Below are 20585 nucleotides of genomic sequence, written 5' to 3' on the forward strand. Positions count from 1 at the left end.
TTATGTAGATATACAGCTCTAGCGGAACGTGATGAAATCAAAGCAATCGGTGACATGAGGGAGGTGCGAGGGGAATTGAACTTGCAGAGCATTGTGAAAGTTCTCATACCTCGCCTATGCCATAGCCACCACCTCCTCTCATTTATGCTTCTTTTTCAAGCTATTCCTAGCACTTCATCAACCGCACTAATCCATCCAATCTCCAACCTTAATCACCATAGTGGCCATTATTTATCCAAATCTATCCAAACTACAATTATTTTATATTAAATGATCATACTTATAACAACTATGATTTACGATTATAATCAAAAGGTAATCATATAATGAAGATCATGGCATTGCTTGCCTTGATCACCATTGACTAAATAAAAATTATTTTAAGTATTAATCAAATGAAATTATTTTCTTATTATTTTAATATTTTCAATTAATAATATAAATTTTAAAGTAACATCCTTGCCTTTGGTTGAAAAGAACAGTCTTTATTTCTATTATATATCTTTCATCTTAATAAATAATTATCAGATCATTACGTAAGTACCCTTCCTGAATTCCTGTGGTAATATCATGCAGGGAATCTCCGAAGCGGTTGTAATGGCGAGTGTGACGTTATAACGCCGTTAATTTATAACGTTTTTGGAAAGTCGAGCACATTTTAAGTCGCTTCCGCCCTCCATGGAGCCTCTACCTTTCTCCGTCTCTCGGTCCCTTTCTATCGCAGTTTTGCAACTCGCACGACGATTTTATAATTTTTGCCTCTTTTTGGTTCGGGGGTAAGGCAAAGCGACAGAGCGAGACGAAAGCCTAACCCTCGATCTTAACCCTAAAGGACGTGGGCAATAGAAGAAGAGCAAGAGAGGAATGGAGAGCTCGTCTCCATCGGTGCCGTTTCCACTCCTCCAGACGCCGATCGAGTCCAACTACAGGGCCTGCACGATTCCATACCGGTTCCCCTCCGACAATCCCCGAAAGGCGACGCCGGTCGAGATCCAGTGGATTGATCTCTTCCTCAACTCCGTGCCCTCCTTCAGGTCGCCATTTTCTTTAAATTACTGCTCTCGATCTCTGAACATTTCTTTTTGTTTCAAACTTGTCTTATCTTTAGATAAATGCTGTTCTTGCATGAAATTTTTGTTTTATTGCTTTGATTTTTAATAGGTGCTTGCATGTCGGCTGAATTAGTTATTAAGTTTTGATTGAATAATTGTTTATGTTATGATCCTTCTTCTTTCCCAAAGTACATTTGGTTGCGGACAAACTTGAAGAAGTTTACTGTAAGTACAATTGCAATTCATTGTTTGTAGTGGAAACATCATGTCTTTGCTCTCAAAACATATTACAACTGGATACATCAATCTGATCCTTCTTGAAGATAGAGAATTATAAGATTTTAGTTGCCAAATAATGAAGATGACATATGATTGCGAAGATATGAAAATTCCTCTCTTCTCTTTAGATTTCAGCTCCCTAAACCCTAAATCTCATCTTTCTTTTTTCGTGAACATAGTACTTCAAAATTCTAAGGAGGTTGCTTATGACATGTGATGAAGGTTTGTTAGTGATGAACAAGTTCCTAAAAATTTGAAAACCAATTGGATTTTGTTGTAATTCAAATACTAGCATAAAAGAGTTTTGTAGTCTATGTTATGTACTGCTTTAATATGTAGCTGATAGACAGAAATTGGATAAGAATTCCTGGTTTTCTTTTATTATGGTAGCTTTCTTGTTTTCTTTCATTTTTTTCCTTAATTTAGAGCTATTAGGGATCTTTATTCATTATGAATTTAGTTATCTTTTCACATCAGTTCCTTATTTATATTCAGAAAATGATCCCAAATTTGGGTTTATTCTTTCTAATCTGATCATAGGATTGAATCATCACTTCCCTAGTATTACGTTGCAATATATGCATGATGGTTGCCTTCCATTTATGAGGTAAATATCATTTTTTATAGAAGCCTGATATAGGTAATTTGATCAGTATCTATATTCTATATATGCACTATGATTGGTTAGAAAACAAACTAGCACAAACCAGTTCAAATACTACCATAAATGAAAGCAAACCCTTCCATAATTTTTTTCTTCTTCTTCTGCTGACTTATTTCACCCTTTACTAATTTCAGTTCCTTTTCTAGCTATTTGATTCTAATTTTTGCAGCAGTCATTCAATCTCCTGACGTCAGCCAAGTTGTTTTCTAGCTGTTGGTTGTTTTTCATTTGTAGTCACCACTTCTATTGTACAGTTTTTCTACAGCCAGGCCAGCCTACTCAGTTTTTGCCAATAACCACTGGTTGTGTTTGAGTTCAATTGCCTTGTGTTGCCCATTGGGTTTAATGGAGGTGAAGTAGAAGTATTCCTTAGCAAAGCAAGACTACTGTTTTCAAATGGACAAAGGGCTTGAAAGAGTTGAGGTAGCATACATGCAGCTCACTGAGCATGAGATAGCATATGTCGTTCATAGATATAAAGAGATTAGTTGTATATATTACTATTTAGAAGTAGGATACCCTGGGTCTAAGGATCCATACAATGTTCTGGTGTAACCATAATGGAAGAAGATTCATCGCAGGACTGACAAAATTTGTAAAATCAACTGTCCATTTAGTGGCTTTTCCTGTTAATAAGGCACAAGATCAACATTAGGAGAGCAACTGGCAGAATTGCATTTGTGAAAGCACAAAGCAATGTTTTAGGGCAATATTTAAACTTTCTAGTTAGCAATTTTGTAGATGAAAAATAAACTCCTTGTTCTTGATAAGATGCTGTTAACTAAGACTTGTACGAAACTGCCGATGTTCATTTTAAGTCTTTCTTTGCTTCATGCTTTATTGGTAAGTAATTTGCCTTTATATGATCATGCTTATGGGAAGAGATGGCGTATGTTATACTTTCTTAACTGGCTTTGATGCAGGCAACGAGCAGAGAATGACCCTACAGTTTCTGATGCCCCTGTCAAAGCTGAAAAATTTGCTCAGAGGTAGTGTTTCATCTTTTGATTCTAGTTTTAGATCTGGTTTTTGTCAAGCTATGTTTCTTTTCAGATATGGTAAATATGCCAGTATGTTTATTATATATTAGGGGGTAGAATGATTTAGAAATACACATAGACTTACAATTGCTTGCTAAAGTAAAATTTGATAACCATGAAATTATCGAATGATATCCATCCAAGGAAGATTTTTTAATAAATATTCATTTTTTTTCATTTTCTATGAATTTGAACTCTTAATTCAGCTCTGAGAACCCTATCTTTATCAGATTTCGAATAATGGAATCTGAAGCTGGTCATAGCAGGGCAGGTTTTGTTCATTTTATGTGACTTATTTGATTTTCTTGGCTTTTTGAGTGTATTTTTAATTTTTTTTTCATATGGAGAACTTAGTCTCCTGATGCTTTCTGATTTTATCCGTGATTTATATGTGGAGGTATCTAATTTCAATCCATGATTTATTTTTTTTCAATTTTAAATTTCTTAAAGTTTAAAAGTTGAGATGTTTCAGAAAGGATTTGATTGTTAAAAAGAGAAGCCTGAAGAATGAAAGAAAAGTCGAGATAACGAAGATAAAAAATGGCTTTGGAAAGTTCTACCCAAAATAGAAATTTCAATTTCATAATTATTAGTGCTTTTAGAAGATTCCATTTGAACAACCAAAACCCAACATTACAAAACCATGACTTATGGTATCAAAAATAATGTGGAGTCATGATATATCATGATTTAGCCGTCCACCCAAACACACCCTTAGTAGAACTGGTTTTTTGTATAGTTTAAATAACTTTTTACTTGGTGAGTTCTATCTATTGGCAAAGGAAAGGAAGAAATTAAAGCTCATCACTATTATTTAGAAGCGAAAGAAACTGCTATCTCAAAAGGCATGCACAAACAAGTAAATACTTTTTTTTTTTTTTGGTACAGAACCAGTAAATTCTTTAGGTTCTCTAAATCTAACCTTGCCATATGAAGATTCTAATGTTTGCCTTTTCTGTTTGCTAAGGATTTATTGTCATAAAATGCATGTACTCAATGTGTTTCTGATTGAGAATCGACATAAATCAGAACTGACATTTAGGACAAGCAATTGAATGTATACAGAAGTGCTCATAGGATTGCATGTCCTATGTGTTGGAGTTTCAAAGAACTACATTTATGATATTTATTTTCTCTGAAATACTGTCCATAACTATTATTTCGCTTTCTGCTGTCTTTGAAAGTGTTGTCTATTCCTTCTTTCTTTCTTTCTTTGCTGTTCTTTTGTAGCAATTTTAACTGTTACTACATTTTTTTTATTTTTCTAAGTAGAAAAATAAAAAAAAATAAATTCTTAAAGTTCTCTGATAAAGATTTTAATTTGTATTATGTGAATTGTATACTGCTTGCAAATTGTAATATTTTCATGCGGTTACATGTTTACTGCCAATTGTTGACATATGAATTATGGGCAACTTTCTCTGCATCTTATATCATTGTTTTCCTTCTTTCTTTTTGAATCTATGGTGGTATGAACAAGGCATTCAAATGAACAAGTGTAAGTTGTAGCCTTATACAATTTTTGATTGCTCTTCTTGTATTATGGCATGCATGAAGATATGAAGGACATATGAAATCCAGGCAACTTTACCTGCATCTCATATCACTCTTTTCCCTCTATCTTTTTGAACCTGTGTCAGTAGGAACAAGACATTCGAATGAAATTTCAAATTAAGTACAACTTGTAACCTTGTCTAATTTGGTTGATCTTCTTGTCTTGGGGCATCAATGAAGATACACAGCAATTCTTGAGGACTTGAAGAAAAATCCTGAAAGTCATGGTGGGCCACCAGATTGCACTGTAAGCCAGTTATTGTCTAAATCGATTCGCATGATGCTTGTCTCTTGTTTCTGTGGTGCTTGCATCTGTTATTGTTGTAAATCTCAATAAAGCTTAAACAAGCTGGGTCTAATGCTTCCAAGGTAATTTAGCTCCTTTGCAGGCTTCGTGAGCAAGTCCTTAGAGAATTGGGATTTACAGATATATTTAAGAAGGTGAAGGTAAATGTTTAGATTTTTCTTGGAGAATTGGATGCTGTTTTATCTCATCTGCAATATTAATTATAATTGTAAATCTATGATATCCTAATTATCTGCCTGCAGGATGAGGAGAATGCAAAAGCTATTTCCCTCTTTAAGGATGTTGTTCGGCTTAATGATGCTATTGAAGATGAGGGTAAACGTGTAGAGAACTTGATTAGGGGAATATTGGCTGGCAACATATTTGATTTGGGATCTGCTCAGGTATATTATCTTTTGGTGACAAGAGCTCACGAAACAGACACATGCACTCACACTCTGCACATCACGACCACCAGCTACCAAGCCCTTTCCCCCCTCTCTGCCCTCTGTTATATCATTCTTTTTCTCACCTTATTGAGGCTGCTGAGATTGGAAGATCTAACGGTCTTGGGTGGGTCCCTAGGGTCCATAGTTTTGGAGTTTGTGGGTTGGGGGCGATCTAGTTGTGAAATCAGTGTGTGGATGAAGTTGGTGGATTGCCAGGGTTAAAAATGACTTATTTCAGGGAAAAGAATACCAGGAGGAACATAGAGACTTTTCTTTTTTCTCTTTCTCCTGTTGGGTCGGTTTGGGGGTGGTGCAGGGTTCTTGGAAGTATTGATGTAAGAAGTTGTGTATGAGTGGGTTGACAACAAATTATAGTTTTCCTTGAGCATTAGGTGCTTCAATTCAATGGTTGGTAGACTAGTAACCATACACAGATGCACATGTACTTACATATATATTTATGCATGCCTGCATGGGTTTTATTGCTCTCTTATTGTAATAGGGTTTCTTATATCTGAGGATTAAGGAAGAAACAATTGTTGGATACATCAGATTTGGTCAATCTCTGCTTCCTTTCCTAATGTGGGTAGACACTGCTGTGTTTAATGGGATGGATTGGTTGATTGTGTGTTAATGTGCTCAAGCATGCATTTCTTCTCTACTGTATATTTTTCCCCAGAAGACACCATATATATTCCTATTTATGGAATGCCTTTGATATATATATGTTGCACTAGTAATGTAACACTGGATTCAAAATTTCAAAACTGACATCAGAAACTGCAGAATTAGTGACAAATGCTCGCAATGTATGACATGATGTGAAGTTTTTTTTCTATGTCATACAGTTATGCCTTATGACTTTCTGTTTCTTTTAATCTTTTTCCTCACAGATGTACATAAGCACTTCCATATTTGAAGTAGGACATGTCTACTGATGGACCAACACTTTAAAGCTTCTCTTAGCATAAGGAATAACGCTTTATATAGTTTTTATGTTGCAGCACAATGTAGTCCTTACTGGTGCAAGCTAACAAAGAAAGCGAGGTTGCTTCTCTTTGCTGCTAAGATTCTCCAGTCTTCCAATTCCTGATATTCCACCACCACCTTAACAAAATAAGTGCTAGTGGATCTTTCTGTCAATGCTTGGCAAACTAAAAGAAAGTATGCCACACATATTTTATCCTTAAAGATAACATTTCTTGCTAGCCTGATAAGCACATCAGGCCACCTTTGGCAGATTTAGCAAGCTAAGGCTTATAGGGAAAATGCTGGTGTGATGACATCTTATTGAAGATGGCATTGGACTTTTTCCCATGGTGCTTATAAATTACCTTTCTAGCTAATACCTCAATATCTCTTTAAGATTTTATAGGTCATTTCCTCCATCTTTGATAAGAATGAAAGCAAATTATGTGAAGAATGGCTGCTAACCAATCATATGATTTGTCCACACAATTTTGAATAAAACATACAAGAGAAACCAACAAAAGTAAAATTTTGCAAATTGATTGTTCATCACCGTCTGCAATTAACATTTCTTTAAGCTCCATCATTCGCAAGAAATTCGTGCATTTGCTTTTCTAGAAATGTTTGTACCTTGAAAACATGATCCTCCATAAAATGTTTAAAATTTTCAGTACATCTGCTAGACAAAAACTCCTGTTTTTCTTCCATCAGTGTAATGGAATAATTTGAATACCTGCATTGAGGAGAATCCATTCAAAACCATTGTGGAAAATTCATCGAATGTTTATAATGCACAAATTTTGTTCAAACTTGGATCTTTAAACTTCATTCACCGAGTTTACTCATCCAATTTCACTGCTGTAAACTTATAATTTTTACTTTCGTCAAGAAAGGCATGATTTTTCCTAAATAACTGGGGAAAGTACTCTTAAGGGTAAATTAAATCTTACATGAAGGGGCTCAGAACGTTTCCTCAAGAGGTTTGCAGAAGAAAATTTTCATTAAGGCCTATTATGCACGCCATATACTTCAGATGATTGATAGAGGACATATTGCGCACATGAAACATGCCCTTTTATCATCCTGAACATGCTAATGCAGTATGTGTCTTTGCAAGTGCAATTCAAAGGGTGCCTCAATTCATTAGATGTCTGAACCAATTCCTTTTGATGCCTTTATTCTTAAGTAGTTCACGTTTTGGAGTCCATTCATTTGAATTGTGTACGGAGATAATCTCAAAAACTGTGACATTTACTTTCTTTGTTTTTCGGACATTTTTCTGCAACATCTTGGATTTATGCAGAATTTGATTTGATGCAGAATTTGATTTGACACACCTTTTGTCCTTTTTGTTTTTTTCATAATTCTTGAAGCTTGCAGAAGTTTTTGCAAAGGATGGCATGTCCTTTTTGGCAAGTTGTCAGAATCTTGTCCCTCGGCCTTGGGTTATTGATGACTTGGATGTGTTTAAAATGAAATGGATTAAGAAGTCTTGGAAAAAGGTAAGCCTAATTTCTTGTTTCCACATTTTCTCTATTCCACTTGTTTGATGGTGTCACACCGTCGTACTTTTAGATCAATTTGGGATTTTCATCTACTTTGAGCATGGTTGAATCGTGCACTTCTGATCAACTTGATACAACTTATAGAACCAGTGGAATCAGGTTTTGTGTGCTATGCATATTGACTTACTAGTGTATCTGTGGAACAAAATCCATTTGAACAATAAGTGCATCCTGAAATCAACTTCTGCTACAAATGGTTGTGGGCCTTGTTGCTCTAACCCCATGGTTAAGTTTAACTCATGTTAGTTCTACTGCCAATCCTACATAAATTTGAACATTATCATACATGCAAGGTTCATGGTTGCATCATTTTTTTTTGAATCAATTTATTAACATTATACTAGGGAACCACATAATGTGGAGCATTTTTCCAGAGTCTACAGGCTCTAAATTTGTGTGCCTATAAGGATCCTTGCCAAATTGTTATGTTGCTGAAATTCCATCAAATGCTGGATGACAAACAAGCTTCTTTTTTTTCATGACAGGCTGTCATTTTTGTTGATAATTCTGGTGCAGATATTATACTGGGTATATTGCCATTTGCAAGAGAGTTACTCTGCCGTGGAACAAAGGTCTATCTCTCCACCAATTAGTCCGTTTTGTATCTGTAATGAAGATAAAAGAATCACCCCTCATGTTTTTGTGGGTGTGTGGTTAAATTTAGAACTTTCTTTTCACTCATACTAGTTATTTAGGTAGCACCTTCTACTTGTAACTTTTATTATGGTAGTTCTGGAGTACTAGAGATATTTATGCACCATGTTAGCAACCAAAATTTTATAATATCTCACCCGAAAAAAAAGAGCAATCCTATAATAATTGAATCAAAGAGGCACTTCATTGTCCTTTAGTATGATTTTTTGACTGAATTACCATTCTTTACAGAAACTTGACATGCAGTGCTCTACCTAGTTTAATGCTTAATCTTTCACTCTCAGCTGGTTTAGTTTGTTCATGAATGAGGTTTTGTGATTCTTCACTTCTGTTAATGCATCTCTCTTTGCTGTTCTAATTTCACATACTATTGATGCCGATATCTTTTATTGTTACTGAAAAATCTTAGCTGTAGTGGGTGCTTTACGTTTATGTCTTACCCAACAATGAGGGATCATTCAAATGAATTTCACTATTCATTCCAATAAGGGCTATATATATGATCACTGTTACAGCTTTTCCAAATCCCAACAATTTGCATTTCTGTTATCATAGCCTTTTTTACTGCCTATCATGTGCTTTCCTCAATTAGTTTGCAAGCTTACTAAGCCCCCTTCAATATTTGACGCACATAACCATTTTATCTGGATTTATTGGTCTTACTCCATTTGAGTATACTAGATATTAAAATTTGTAGATTTATGATGCATCCACTTCAGCTTACCCCAAGCATCTGCTTTTACTTTCTTGCCTAGAAATTATTTGATTCTTAAAAAGACTAACAAATGAAATAATTTGTCTTCATGGACTATTACAATGGTTTTGAGGACAAAAACTATATAGGTCTTATCATAGGAATATATCAACAGAGACCTGGGCTTCTGCTCGTTTCATTTATCATAGCTTTATATATCTATCCTCATATGGAACTTAATTTGTTGCAAACATTATGCCAATCCAAGAAAATGATAACTCATTTAGACTCATGCTATTGATCACTTTATATAAATTCGTGAGAAGTTCTGAAAACTTAAATATGTCCTTATGAGATCAAATACATTGAACCACACCTTCTGTTTTCCAACAGTTTTAGCATATGGTCAAACCAAGTATTGGACAGTAAGTTTTGAGCAATGACATAGTGTTGTGCAATGACATCAGAGGGCATGAAACTGATTCTTGTTGAAAGGTGAAGGTTTGTTTGGCTTCTGTTTGGAGTGGTGAATGTGCTGATGGCATGGAAGGCTTGATGCTGTTTTCACTTGATCAAAGAAATGGCATTTGATTATGCTTTCCTTGTTGACGATATTGCCGTTCAGGACAAGAAAGCAGGTTGCTTTATGCTACAGAAAGTATTGCACTGATATGGAAGTTGGCCTTTTGATATTGAAACTGCTGGTCTTCGATATCAGAGCCCTGGGATATGACAAGGCCTCTACCTCCCCTATTCATATTATGATGACTACAGCTGTGACATGTGCACTGGCATGGGATGGTGGTAGTGAAAATCTTAGAACCTAGAATTTTAGTCTGTTGCTCATGCTGACTCTTCCGTGTGCAGTTGTGCTCCATCACTTTCTAAATTACAGGCATAACTTTTGCCCTCTGATATGCAGTCTTGATGGTTAATTGTGCAATTGTCCTTTTAATTTTATAGATAAAAACATGCAACTTACCTTTTCCTGTTCCTATCTATAGCAGACACTGTCAGTTATTTCTTAACAACAGCTTTACCTTTTTTTTATCCTGATGCAGGTGGTTCTAGCAGCTAATGACTTGCCTTCAATCAATGATGTTACATATCCTGAGTTGATTGATATTATTTCAAAGGTAGTGGAGATTGCATTGATGTACAAAATTGCCGCATGTGAATAGATCTAATTCTGATGTTTTTGATGACATGTTATCAGCTGAAGGATGAAAACGGGCAGCTTGTGGGTGTTGATGCATCTGGTCTTCTTGTTGCGAATTCTGGCAATGATTTGCCGGTAAGAAGATGATTATGGTGCAATTCTCCATTTATATCGCAGGCTATACAAACTTAACCAGCTAGTTGGGGTATTTTTTTTTTTTTTCATGGTCTGATCTGAGTTCTATGACTTCCAGGTCATTGATCTTACAAGTGTATCACCAGAGCTAGCATATCTGGCAAGTGATGCAGACCTGGTCATATTGGAGGGAATGGTATACTATGTTGTTGAATATTTGGATTGAGGGGAAATTTCGAACTTTTTTATTGAGAATTTTAAAATTTGACCGATCAAGTAATAGAATCTTGTGTTTAAATGCCATCCTTTTTTCTGCACGCAGGGAAGGGCAATAGAGACTAACCTTTATGCTCAAATGAAATGTGATTCAATCAAGATTGGGATGGTATCATTCTGTAGTGTGATAATTTTTTTATATGACTTGCCAAATCTTGCTATATGGTTAAGAAGCCCAACTTAGCTTTTGCTTTTTTCCTTTTTATTTATTCTCCAGGTCAAGCATCCAGAGGTTGCTCAGTTCTTGGGAGGGAGGCTTTATGATTGTGTGTTCAAGTACAACGAGGTTTCAAATTACTGAGGCGGCTTTAAGACAATCATTTTCTTCTATTCTTATTGTGTGCAACTCCCATAAGCTACATAATCTACACCAAGGTTTTCACTCTAAGCATACAGGAAAAGAAAAGTCTGGTCAAGCCCATGACAGGGACAAATGACTAGATGTACTATTTTGCAGTGTAATAGGGTCGGATTGCTTTACAAATAAAAAGAGTAGCAAAATTGTTTTGTATTGATGGAGAATATTCCAAGAATGCCTTAATTTTACAATAATGCATTCACGCATGCATGTCAGCTTCCAGATATACATTTTAACAGATGAATTTTGCCCTGGAATTTAACAGTTCCAGTTCAACGTATTTGTATTGATGGAGAATATTCCAAGAATGCTTTAATTTTACAATAATGCATTCATACATGTATGTCAAGTTCCAGATATACATTGTAACAGATGAATTTTTCCCTAGAATTTAACAGTTCCAGTTTAACATAGGAGCATTTTTTCTCTCAGTTTTATTTTATTTTATTTTTCTTCCAGTATTATTATTATGTTGAACTTCATTGCTGGTAATTATCTGATATGTATCACCAGTGAAATGGTAGATGAATGGGACATTCTGCAAATATAATGCTGCTTGATCTATACCTTATACTGTGTTTGCATCAGTGTGTTCTATGAGCCCTTGCAGAACTGTACCTCATAATTATTGATTTCTGTCTCATGCTTTCAAGGTCAGTTTAATGAATCTTGTATTCTTGTTCTGCTTTCATTTTTTAAGATCCTGTGTGGTTGTTTGGTTCTATATTTGTACATAGTCGACAAGCTTTTCGGGCATTGGATCACCAAATCTTTAGCTTCTGTTATGTTTATTGCATGCATCCAACTTCCAGCCGGCTTGGACCCAATACCCTGCTAGAATAAAGCCGTATCCACCATTACTTAGGAAGTTCGTTTACTTTTTCGCTCTTATCAAGTACCAGACGACTGTACGATAAAAGAAATTTAGAGTATGTGAATGTTTTGATGTTTCATAATTTAATCATTTACTTAGGCTTCAGTTGGATGTGCTGCAAATTCATGATGTTTTATTTGTATTTTTAGAAATTTTACATGTCAAAATATTGCGATACTTGGTGTTGTGCAATGAAATTAGTAGAGTGCTAGAGCTGTAAAATCCATTTTTCTACATTCTGTAATTAGGACCGATCACTGGTACAATGGGTATTTTGATAAATGCAACAACATTGATGGGGTTCTGGAATACCATCCCTGCCCATGATCGCAGCTGCCCATTTCTTATTCATGATATCTTACTTTTTGAACTTACTATTCGTGTTATATGACAGTAGGTGCTTTACATCGAAATTCGTGGACTGCTAATGCAATAAAATCCATCCAATAAATTTGAAGATTGCATCTGAGCGCAAGTGGAGTGTAGATAAGATGTAATAATCTTGATAGGGTTATGGAAAATCATCCTTGAGCATAAACTCCAGCTTCTCATTTTTTTTTCGTAGGATAAGAAGCCATCGTGTTTATGCCACACAGCCCTTCAGGTTTCCCTATGTTCCTCTTCATCCTAATGTACCCTTTCTCTCCCCATTTCGGTCCCCATGAGTTCTTCACAATGATGTAATCTTGGCCCTTGGACGATCCATACCCAACAGCTGTCAGTCCGTGATCCAGTTCGGTCCCACAAGCTCCATCAAAAACACCCTGAAATCCAGAGCCTTTCATCAGCACATTCCCGTGAAGAAAGGGCTACAGATCTAATGTGTTCTCTAAATCACTGCGAGTCTTACCCCTGTGTAGAACTGGAAGTCCCTGCCAGAGGCCTCTATGGCAACACTAACAGGCTGGTGGGCCAACGCCTTGAGCAGGCTCTGTTCGCTGTTCACCGGCACATCCTGATAGCCGCTGATGGTTACGACTCTTTGATGAACCTGAAGAACACAAAACAAAAGATATTGTAACCAGATAACCACAGAACTGCTTTCCTTCATGACATGGAGAATTGAGCGTGCTGTGGATCACCCTCTTTTCCTCACAGGTGCCCTCCTCCATGAGGTAAGGGTAGTCTTCCTCACTGCGGAGTCCATTAGCAACGATGAACGCAAAGGCGGAGTCCATCAACCCTCCATTGCACCCGCTGTTGAATGTATTGTCGCAGTCGATCAGTTCCTGCTCAGACAGCGACGTCAAGTTCCCTGTCACTATCTGGTTGATGCCCTCAACCGCCGCCACCGTCGAGAAAGCCCAGCAACTCCCTGTCCACAGTAAGATACTTCATCTTATAGCCTTACATAAAATGTTGTATAGTATAGAAAGATGATTGTGGTGATGATAGCTCTTACCACAAGCTCCTTGGTTCTTCACTTGGGTCACTGCTCCCTTCTTTCTCCAATCCACCGACTTGGGCAGGGGCACAGAATTCTCGCACATGAAAGGCTTTGAGGACTTGGATGTGGCATCCCTTTCACCTGGCAAGTGAGGCTTCAGTCCGAGATACTTCCCCCTGAACTCCTCATGGCTCATGTCTGCGAACTCATTCAGCCCAAGCCAGTAGCTGCTCCTCTTCTTGTTCGTCTCGTCGATGTGCTTCAGATTGTCTTTGAAGATCTCAAACCTCCGCAGTTTCTCTTCGAGGTTGGCGTAGGACTTACTGTGTTTGGCCATCCATGTTTCGAAGAGATCGATCAGTCTCTCTTGCAACGTCAGGTCGTCTTCTGAGTAGCCAACGATGGAAAAATCTTTCGGAACCGCCGAGCATGCAGTGAGGCAAAGAGAGAGAAGGAGAAGGGAGAGCTTCATGGACTCCATGGAAGAGAGATTTTCTTTGTACGAGAGGTGGATAGAAGATTGGTACTCATATATAGTTTTGTCTATTTTGTTTCTTGCAAGCAAGGAACTTGAATTGTTTGGGGCCTTTAGGTTCAAGCTTACTAAGACTTAAAGCTTAATTTATGAAGAGTCGGTCGCTTGAAGCATGCATTTATTAAATTATAATTTTGGTTTAAGAGGGACCTAAGACCCTGTTTTTAAGGGAGATGGGAAGAGTTTGTTCCATGCTTCCAATATATAATCCAACCATCACTCGGCCTCCCATCTGATCTCGTGTACCTCGATGTTTAGCTTCAAGCAACATCTGCCATGTGAGACGATGAGACTATCCTTGGTCCTGTGATCAATCATTTTACCATGAATATCATTGTCAGTGAAGCAAATTTGTATGCTCATCCTCTTTTTTTTTTTTTTTTAACTTATAATAGTATTTTCATCTTAAACTTATAAGATCCATTGTGATACATAAATTCTCCTTGGACAGCAATGTCATCATGATGGCTCTTTTCACCTAAACGGTAGTCGCCACCCGTATACTATCAGTACAATTTGAGCAGATAAATTTAGCTAGCTGTTATCACAGTTCTCTTCTACCGAATCATACTAGAAAAGAAAAGCTATGCGGTTATCTGGTCATTTTTCTCTTTATTTCTTATTGGCAAAACTGATTGCTTGTAATGAATGGCACTCCTTTATTCTCTTTTTTTTTCTTATCGACGAACTTCTGATAGAAATTCTTTGTGCACCACCTGCAGTGTGAAAAATCCGACGTGGAGCGCATTGTCTTATCCGATTGATCCGCGTAGCCACCGCTTCACAACGTGCATTTAATGTCAGTAGGTCAGTTTTTTCGTTTAAAAATTTTATAGGATGAAAATATTCTTCTTAAAAATTAGTCTTTTATGTAGGAGATGTCATAATTTTTATAAAAAAATGTTATAATTTTTAAGAAGAAATATCATAATTTTGGAAAAAGATATTTTTATCATACAAAATTTTGAAACGAAAAAGTCGATCTACGGGCATTACATGCATATTGGAAAGTGATGATTATGTGGATCAATCGGACAAGGCGATGCACTCCGCATCGGATTTTTCACACCGCAGGCGGTGCACAAAGAATTTCTCAACTTCTGAACATTGGATAAGGAGATCCCTCGGCCCAATTCACCGTAACCCATTTCAGACACAGGCGTGAGAAGCTGACTACCAAATGTAGCTTGATAAGCTACCAAGTGACCGATCAGGATTTGAGCATATGAACTTGAAACAGGGCAAAGATGCAGGAATTTCACAAGTGCGTGAAAAATGAAAAATTAAGAATACCAACACCTGCAGGGTACCCTTGTGATGTTAAGAAGCCTTGTTGGCAACTCATCATGTAATGTACTTTAGCTTTGACATTAATAAGTTTGGATGCCTCTCTTACCTTCTTTTTCTTTGAAAAAAGCAACCCCTCCAGGTAAAATAAGCAAAAAGCTAAATTGTTTTAGGTAGATGCTCAGACTAGCCGCAAATCTGACTGACCGTTAAGTAACATCCTACGTTAGGTGCCACATTAACCCTTGCATCCCAATTCCTGATCCTTTTCTTGCTTCCAGTGTTGAAAGCACCAGGAACAACTACCATGGCAAGTTAAAGTGTCGTTCTAGACTAAATTATTTTTTTTACTATCGCGTTGTTTGAATCTAGATAGAGGTAAACTTGTACGAAATAGCTTTGATTTTCTATGAATACTATTGCCTCTCAATCCTTTTCGTAGCACTTCTTGAACTGCTGAATCCTGCTGCTTCATGCAAACGATGGATACTCCAACACTGAGAAACCTGACTTGCGAACTAACAGAAGCTTTCTTCCAGAGAAAATCCAAATACTTTTTAACTAGGTTCAATAGACATTACATTTCAGAGCATCAAAGTTCTTTGAAACAAGCAACAGGGGCACTTCCAACTGAAGTTAGGTGAATCTTTTATCTGACTCACCCAAAGGAACATAACCAGACATCATAGTTTGATATAAAAAAGGGGCAAAAGTCCATGCAAAAAATCAACTGCCCTTCTCTACTTTAATTGGTGGTTGGTAGGAAGAAAAACAAACCAGCTCAGTTACACCGAAACCTGCCGGCATAATATGGACACCTTCCTAAAGGCGTTCTCCAAGGTTCCTCATTTTTCAGGGCTTGGTTCTAACAACTCAGGCAAACCGGCTGCGTTTATTACACATGTAAACTATTCAAGTCCTTTGAGTTACATGATAGGATCATAGGACTCCACAAGTCCCTGATGCTCACCTACATGAGGCCAAGATTTGGATTGTAGAAGTCCATCAGGCAACGATGGACTTCTATGATCCAATGGCTAAAAATATGGGCTTCAAATATTAGAGACTAAAATTTACTGAAGATTAAAAGGTTAAAACATTGGGGTGGTGTCAATGCCAAAGATTTACCTCGAAATATTGGTGGGGTATTTGCCCAAGTAAGGTGTCTAGAACAATTTACCTGCCATGCCCACCAAGATGATAAGTCCACCCATCAATGTAACAAACTAGTAAAGTCCATAAGGTATGTCTTCCAATCATAAGGTTGTAACATGCCCATCGGTTACATCATTTTATGTCCTATTGAGACAACTTTACACTTGGTTGGAAGCACCCACAAAGGGTGAGATAACATTGACAAGGATTATGATAAAACCTCCGTAGGAGGTACGGATGAGCAAAATTCCCAATTGAAGAACATCATGATGCTAATGGAAACAAATCTCGAGCAATGCTTATTAGCTACTTAAATATGAGCCTCATGTAAACCAATCCTGAAGAATAATCGATGACTAATCTTGTAATTCTAAACCACAAATTAATAATTCTAACAGTGTATGTAAGCCCTTTTTAATCAAGGGTGTAACTCTCAATTAATGTTTGGACTGCTTCCCTTGTCAGTTCAATATCTTGAAAGCCCGTTGGGCTTACAAATTGAGACTTAATAGCTCCCAAAATCTTGGCCCAAAAGTTCACATAGATACTCTAAAGGCCCATGGCCTAATAGGCCATGGGTCAACACCTTAGATAAAATCTCTATGATTGGACCGATCATGAAAAGAATTATGATCAGACTATCATCACCTGCCACATCTCTGAAGCACACCATGCGTGCTTACCGTGCATTTAAAAAAAAAATAGGAATGAATAAATCCTAGAGGATTATGTGATATTTATCAAAATTGTTCAAATATCCTAGGTCCGATTATAATTATGCGCGGCATGCTTTCGAGACATGACAGATGATGACAATCCGATTATAATTATTTCTATGACCGATCGCTCCGGCCATAAAAATTTTATCCCAACATTTTTGTCCCGGTCCTAGCACAACTCTCGGGATAGACCCATTAGAGATCAGGATGTGCGAGCTGGAACTGAAAGGAGACTGGAAAAGACTAATCCTGTAGAAAGAGACTCACGGCCTGATGCTAACAGATGCTCACAGCTTTTTTTTTTTTCTATTTTGAGGGAAGGATGCTGTAGTAGTTTATGGTACACATCTTTCCAAATTTATGCTATTATTGATGGAATGTGATACTCCTACGTGCAGAGGATGCAAAAAAACGGAAATATCTTGAGGTGGCAATCGAAAGATGGTGATTGACTGAAAGTTTGACGTTGGTTACTTCGTCCTTAGGTTAAGCTTCAGAGAAAACAACACCCTCCTTCTTGTGAAGGTTCCTTGATTATTAGAGAGGTGTATCTGGAAAAATCGTTACCATGAATGCTTGTGACAACGATGCCTGCATTAAACTTGGTGCTCAATTCTCTATCCAACCTTCATGGACAAGGCGATAAGGAATATTAACCAAAAAGAACAGGAATAAGCTTGCGCAAGACTGGAATATTCTCAGACGAAAAATTTGACAAGATGCGTGACTTCTATTGGACAACTAATTAACAACATATATTTCACTTGAAACTATATGTAGAAATGATTAATAACTTAACTGCACAATAATTGTGGGACCTTTTTTGTGTTAATGTTTTGTGTTACGCTAGTATTACCTCAAAGAAAAACACTGAAGTCAGCTATCGTGTTACTGCTCAATCCGTGGGTCTTATGTGCAATAGTTGATTGCACCTCTTATCTTAGGGCTTGCCTGGAGGAAATCCAGGATTCAGATCACAAATGCTGCCCCCCACCTCTCTCTTTCGCAAATGGTAATTAAAGATGAAGGACCATGACGACCTACCAAGTTTTCTTGCATTTTTCCAGTATTTGAGGGTAAAGGAAACTTGACAAGTCATGGTGCAATAAAGTGGCACTCGAGCTGTCAGATCATTTGAGCTAAGGATGCACTGGTGCAGACTACACGCTTCGTATGATATAATGACCAGCTTTATCACATACTAAGTGGATATGCTAGCATAAACAGTAGGAGTAATTCTTTGTACACCACCAGCTGTGTAGAAAATCCGACGTGGAGTATACCACTCCCTCCGATTAGACCACGTAGCCACCACTTTCCAATACATATTTAATGCCTGCAGATTGATGTTTTCGTTTAAAAATTTTGTATGATGAAAATACCCTTCATGATTTCTTGATACTCTATATAACTTTCTGTCATATGATTTTCTTTGAATATATATGACTTCTTGTTATATAATTTTATGTGAATACATATGACTTCCTGTGAACATATATGATTTTCTATGAATATATATGATTTTCTATCAACATGTATGACTTTCTGTAAATATATATGCTTTCCTGTGAACATATATATATTCACAGGATATATGACTTCCTATGAACATATATATATTCACAAGAAGTCGTATATGTTCGTAGGAAGTCATATATATTCATAGAAAATCATATATATTCACAGAAAGTCATATATATTCACAGGAAGTCATATATATTCACAAAAAGTCACTTACAGAAAGTCATAAAGAATTTTTTGTGAAGGGATATCATAATTTTGGACAGAAATATTTTCGTCATATAAAATTTTTAAACGAAAATACTAATATGCAGATATTAAATGTGCATCGAGAAGCGATGACTACGTGGTCCAATCGAAGGAAGCGGTGCACTCTACGTTAGATTTTCTGCACCACAGACGGTGCACAAAGAATTACTCTAAACAGTAGCGTTTTGTTGGGCAAGAAGCATCTAGTCTTAATGTGTAAGCCTTTTCTGCATTAATCTTTATTGGCTTGCTCTTGCTATTGCTATACTGAAATTTTGAAATCAATGGCCTAAAAGTAATCTAAATTTGGATCCAGGCAAGTCTTATAAAGCATCCCAAGCACATGGAACCAGGATCTTGAGCCAGGGTTTGGGTATAGATTCAAGATCCTATTATCTCATTTTGGCGCAGTGAAGAACGAATCAAGTTTAACTCGGATGCTTTGGAGTATGCAAATCTTTCATCAAGGTCCACGGTAGAAGTCGTCCGGTAGACGGGATCCAATAACAACTACATGAAGCAACAATATATGTTGCGTCAAATAGACTACTTGATAAACATCCTTTCAATGTCTGCACAATTACTTGTGATGCATACAAAACCAACTCATGCCGTTTTCTGATGAAAATAGTTAAAGGTCCATCTCAACCAAGCTTGAGCATGGACCTACGAATGAAAAGAAATGTTTGAATATCTTATCATATGTGTGTGTGTGTGTGTGTGTGTGTGTGTGTGCGTGTGTGTGTGATGTAGTTTTCTGCCACCGAGATAGGTCAATCTCAAACCTCAACGTAACCCTGACTTGATCTAGTTTTTCCATCCCAATATAGATTTAATATGAAAGCCATAGAACTGAGTATTTAGTTCTCCTTTTGTTTAGTTGGGGCTAAAAACATTTTGAGTTGAAGTAATTTGATTAATAATTACCTCAACACGTAATTTTGGAAATAGAAGGCTTTTAAAAAAAATGGTACCGACACTAATTTTTCAACTTTAAAGGGAACTAATAGAGCAACGTCCAATTTTTGGATGAGTTGATGGAGTGACGTATCGTGGCTTCGAGATATTCTTTGTCCACCATCCTCGGTGGAGAAAAATTGAGGTTGAGCATGCTACTTCACCGAGCTGGCTTATATAGTGCAATTAATAACAAAGATTGCATCAATTTTTAATACCGTAGAGATTTAATATAGCTCAGTATTGTGGCAGACTGTGGGGACCTCTCTTAATAGTTTCACATCGGATAATTCTGATGTGTGCATATGTTTAAGTAGTGCGGGCTCCCTCTTGTCCCGTGAGGCACCTTTTGTCCAGAGGGGCTGAGAGGACAAAACCGTGACCCCGGCCGCATGCGGTCCGTACGGACGGTGCCGTCGGGGAAAGCGGACAATATCTTGCGAGCGGTGGAGAGGGGAAGGTACCGTAATCTTAACACGTGTGCACAACAATGACGCGTCAGATAGGGGGCACCCGCCCCCTGTCCACACATGCACCCTCCAGAGTGGGAGGCATGTTGTGGCAGGTTGTGGGGGGACCTCCCTTAATAGTCCCATATTGGACAACTCTGGTGTGTGCATGTGCTTAATTAGTGCGGGCTCCCTTTTGCTCCATGAGGCGTCTTTTGCCCAGAGGGGCTGAGAGGACAAAACCGTGACTCCGATCGCGTGCGGCCCGTACGAGCGGCGCCGTCGGGGAAAGCGGACAATACCTTACGAGCGGTGGAG

The 20585-nt window shown here is 37.3% G+C and overlaps 2 protein-coding genes across 4 annotated transcripts; one reads left to right on the forward strand and one right to left on the reverse strand.

Moving 5' to 3' along the window:
* The first annotated feature begins 687 nt into the window (after window positions 1-687).
* On the forward strand, window positions 688-11505 carry LOC105050197 (damage-control phosphatase At2g17340). Of its 3 annotated transcripts, none has more exons than XM_073261702.1 (12): window positions 688-1034; window positions 2919-2984; window positions 4770-4836; window positions 4968-5030; window positions 5139-5279; window positions 7667-7795; window positions 8344-8430; window positions 10268-10342; window positions 10423-10500; window positions 10619-10696; window positions 10823-10885; window positions 10994-11505. In XM_073261702.1, exons 1-12 carry the CDS (start codon window positions 865-867, stop codon window positions 11075-11077), a joined length of 1101 nt encoding a protein of 366 aa, XP_073117803.1. In that variant the 5' UTR covers window positions 688-864; the 3' UTR covers window positions 11078-11505. The 3 variants fall into 3 exon arrangements, with proteins under 3 accessions (XP_073117803.1, XP_010928425.1, XP_019707593.1); XM_010930123.4 differs by having other exon boundaries at window positions 4968-5036; window positions 10994-11291; XM_019852034.3 differs by having other exon boundaries at window positions 889-1034; window positions 4979-5036.
* Window positions 11506-12245: 740 nt separating this feature from the next.
* On the reverse strand, window positions 12246-13903 carry LOC105050198 (cysteine protease XCP2). Its single transcript, XM_010930125.4, has 4 exons — window positions 13411-13903; window positions 13091-13323; window positions 12859-12999; window positions 12246-12772 (listed from the first exon to the last, which is right to left on the reverse strand). The coding sequence occupies exons 1-4, from the start codon at window positions 13874-13876 to the stop codon at window positions 12557-12559; spliced, it is 1056 nt and encodes a 351-aa protein (XP_010928427.3). The 5' UTR covers window positions 13877-13903; the 3' UTR covers window positions 12246-12556.
* Window positions 13904-20585: the final 6682 nt, after the last annotated feature.

The sequence above is a fragment of the Elaeis guineensis genome, chromosome 8 (genome assembly GCF_000442705.2).
Source record: "Elaeis guineensis isolate ETL-2024a chromosome 8, EG11, whole genome shotgun sequence".
NCBI lineage: Eukaryota > Viridiplantae > Streptophyta > Magnoliopsida > Arecales > Arecaceae > Elaeis > Elaeis guineensis.

Excerpts from the sequence above, each read along its gene's own strand:
- LOC105050197 (XM_010930123.4), top strand. The coding sequence starts at position 865 with ATGGAGAGCTCGTCTCCATCGGTGCCGTTTCCACTCCTCCAGACGCCG. Across the intron at positions 1,035-2,918 it reads AACTCCGTGCCCTCCTTCAG|GCAACGAGCAGAGAATGACC; the intron begins GTCGCCATTTTC and ends GCTTTGATGCAG. Across the intron at positions 8,431-10,267 it reads TACTCTGCCGTGGAACAAAG|GTGGTTCTAGCAGCTAATGA; the intron begins GTCTATCTCTCC and ends ATCCTGATGCAG.
- LOC105050198 (XM_010930125.4), bottom strand. The coding sequence starts at position 13,876 with ATGGAGTCCATGAAGCTCTCCCTTCTCCTTCTCTCTCTTTGCCTCACT. Across the intron at positions 13,324-13,410 it reads GAAGAACCAAGGAGCTTGTG|GGAGTTGCTGGGCTTTCTCG; the intron begins GTAAGAGCTATC and ends TACTGTGGACAG. Across the intron at positions 13,000-13,090 it reads GCACCTGTGAGGAAAAGAGG|GTTCATCAAAGAGTCGTAAC; the intron begins GTGATCCACAGC and ends TGTGTTCTTCAG.